Source organism: Stegastes partitus, unplaced genomic scaffold (assembly GCF_000690725.1).
Source record: "Stegastes partitus isolate 25-593 unplaced genomic scaffold, Stegastes_partitus-1.0.2 Scaffold215, whole genome shotgun sequence".
NCBI classification, from domain to species: domain Eukaryota; kingdom Metazoa; phylum Chordata; class Actinopteri; family Pomacentridae; genus Stegastes; species Stegastes partitus.
In genome coordinates this window covers 50,842-53,617 of record NW_007577946.1, presented here as the reverse complement: position 1 = coordinate 53,617, position 2,776 = coordinate 50,842, and the positions used below count along the sequence as shown (strand labels likewise).

At 42.0% G+C, this 2,776-nt stretch overlaps 1 protein-coding gene across 1 annotated transcript in view; it reads left to right on the top strand.

The window, feature by feature from the left end:
• LOC103356706 (voltage-dependent T-type calcium channel subunit alpha-1I-like) overlaps positions 1-2,776 on the top strand; it is a gene marked incomplete at its 3' end in the record, with an annotated part of 216,005 nt that overhangs the window by 173,628 nt on the left and 39,601 nt on the right. Inside the window, exons 19-20 of the mRNA XM_008280954.1 lie at positions 436-439; positions 544-612. Of these exons, the coding sequence (XP_008279176.1) occupies positions 436-439; positions 544-612 (73 nt within the window). The remainder of the gene's footprint in view (positions 1-435; positions 440-543; positions 613-2,776) is intronic.

The following is a 2,776-nucleotide window of genomic DNA, read 5'->3' as shown; positions in this document are numbered from 1 at the left end:
TCCAGGTTTACTCACGTGACGAACTTTATTGATCCTCGTACGGAAAACTGTACAGCAATGGTTAATGTGGTAATAATCATGAGAAATCACTCTTTACTGCCGCTTTGACAGCTGGCAATTACCTAAATAAATAAGAATTTACTCTGAAATGGCACTTTCTTCACGCTCTCGCTGTGTTCTGGCGTCGAGCCACTCCAGCGCAATCAAGCACGACGGAGTTATTGCGTAATAAGCACTTTCCGAAGCAAGTCAAATTGAAGCGTTCAAATTAAAGCGCAATGACTCTTTCTTTTTTGGCGTTTTAATTTAGCAACAAGATCTAATTTTAATTTAATCGAAAAACACTGACAAAGTGAACTTCGGACTGCAAAGGAGCAAAAAAAAAAAAAAAAGATCCTGATTCTCATATTCTGCCTTTAATGCTTCTGACTGAAGCCAAGTCAGAGTTCTGTTCTCAGACTTGGATTTGTCTCCTTTAATCCTTCTCTGCCTCCACCAAGTGTTGTTCCTTAATTCTTTGTGTCCTCTCTCCTTTTGTTACAGGAAAGACTGTTTCTCACCATTTCCAACTACATCTTTACTGCCATCTTTGTTGCCGAGATGACGGTTAAGGTAAAATGCCAATTCCCCGCTCATCCCTTCTCCTTTCTTCTGTTTCTTTCCTCGCCTCTCCTCTCCTCTCCTCTCTCTCCTCCCTATTGTTCTGTTCCTCTCCTCAGCTCCTTTCTCAGCCTTGCATCTCATTTCATCTCCCTCTCCAGCATCCTCCTCTCTCATCTCCAACTCTCTGCTGCTGCTATCTCTTCTTCTTTCTCCAGCACATCCATAATTTTGCTCTTATCGCTTCACTTGAACCTTTTTTTTGATATCTTGTGATTTGCTCTCTGGTTTCTCTACTTCCTTCAGCCATCCTTCCATTCTTTCGTTACCTCTTCTCATTTCTTATCTCCCTTTTAGAGTTAATTCCCCGTCTCCCATCCCTCTTCCCCCCGTTTTTCTTTTCTTGACAATTCCACAACTCTGCGCTTTAATCAGTTGCACATTAGCGATGGGCAACCAGATAATGAAGTTAATTAGAAGGCTATCACTCTTCAGTTGGCCTTTAGCTACTCCTGGACTTCCCATCGATGAACGGACGCACACACACAAACATCCTCTTTTTTTAATCCGCTAATCTGCTGTCCAGAAGACATGGCATCATCTATTATTCAGGCCTTTGTGTCTTCAGGCCTTTTTTTTTTCCTCCGCATTGGTAGAAAATCCTGTAGTGATTTATTTATGATCAGGGATAATGAAGACATGTGTAGCACAGTGATGTATAGATCATCTCAGAGCCGTGGTGGTGCGGCGCTCACGTGTGCACATATATGCAACTGGCCCCACGTTGAACTTCACTTGCTGTGTAGTTTCTTTCTTCTACGTCTTCATCCCCCCGTTTTCATTTACTTCAATTCCCTCAAATAAGTCATCCAGTCACTCACAGTTGCTGCATCTTCTCCATGCCTCAGTCTTTTCATTCGTTTCATGTGTTTCTTATCATTGTCTCTGCTCATTTGTCCGTAGTTTGTCATTTAATCAGTGGACGTCCATTGTTATCTTCCTATGCACTGCTTCATTTGCAGATGTGGCCCCAGCTGCTGACGTTCTTATCTCACACATATCAGTGACTCCATTATGCAGTATTTGTCAGTGAATAGTCACAAATTCTGGGATTTTTTAATTTGTATTTTTTTGCAGATTTGCACACCTTCACATTATTTTCCATGTTTATGTGTTGAGTGTATAAGCCTATATGGAATGGAATAGTCTTTAGTTTTACATAAACAAAACAATTAATCCGTAAATGAACACACAGGAAAATGATGTCCTTCAGTGCTGTTTGTTTTCTCTTTTTGTCATTTCTAGAATAATCCAACGTTATATTCTTGTCACTGTATCTCACCCTCCTTCCATCCTCCCTCCTTCCCTCCCTCACTCCCTCCTTCCCTCCCTCCCTCCCCTCCTGTTGCTCTTAATCTGTTGTTCCTGGCTGGTCAGTCTGATCTCTCTCCAAGGAGCTCTCATTAAGCAACCGCACTAATTAAACAGGCTTTCTTCTCCCAGACACACCCCATCACGGGCTGCCTGTTCTCATCTCCTGTCCACACACACACACACACACACACACACACACACAGCTGAGTGGTAGTGATCAGTGTAAACAGCGCTACCTGCACATGCCGGGTGTGACCTTGAACACCAGGCTCTAATTAGAAACACACACACACATGCAGATATTCCTTGGATTCGTCAGTTAGACCAGTTGTTTCTTTGCGCTGTCGCGTCTCAAGTAGTTTGATTTTAAAACAGCAGCAACTTTCTGCATGGTCTCCAACTCGCGGCCCACGGCACGTCCCGCTTTGTATGAAAACACACATTTATTTTATTTATTTTAATTGCAATGATTCAAAGGTCGTGGTCAAAAAAGTGCGCGCAGGTCATGTGGGTGAAAGCAGACTATTGTATGCGCACAATTAAGTGAACAAAACAACAACATGATTGGAACAACAAGCTTTATCCCATCACATGAATCCTGTCCAACAATAATAAGCCTCGGAGCTTTACCCCCTTTTAATTAGAACCAATGGTGTTTGTGCAACAGCAACCTGTAACCGCAGCGTGCTGCGTTGTTTATTCAGACAAGCAGACAGAAATATTGCTGCTTATGTTTATTAGATTTTTAATTGTTGATAATGAGTTTTATTGTGTTTTATGCACAATTAAGGGAAAGTAGGGA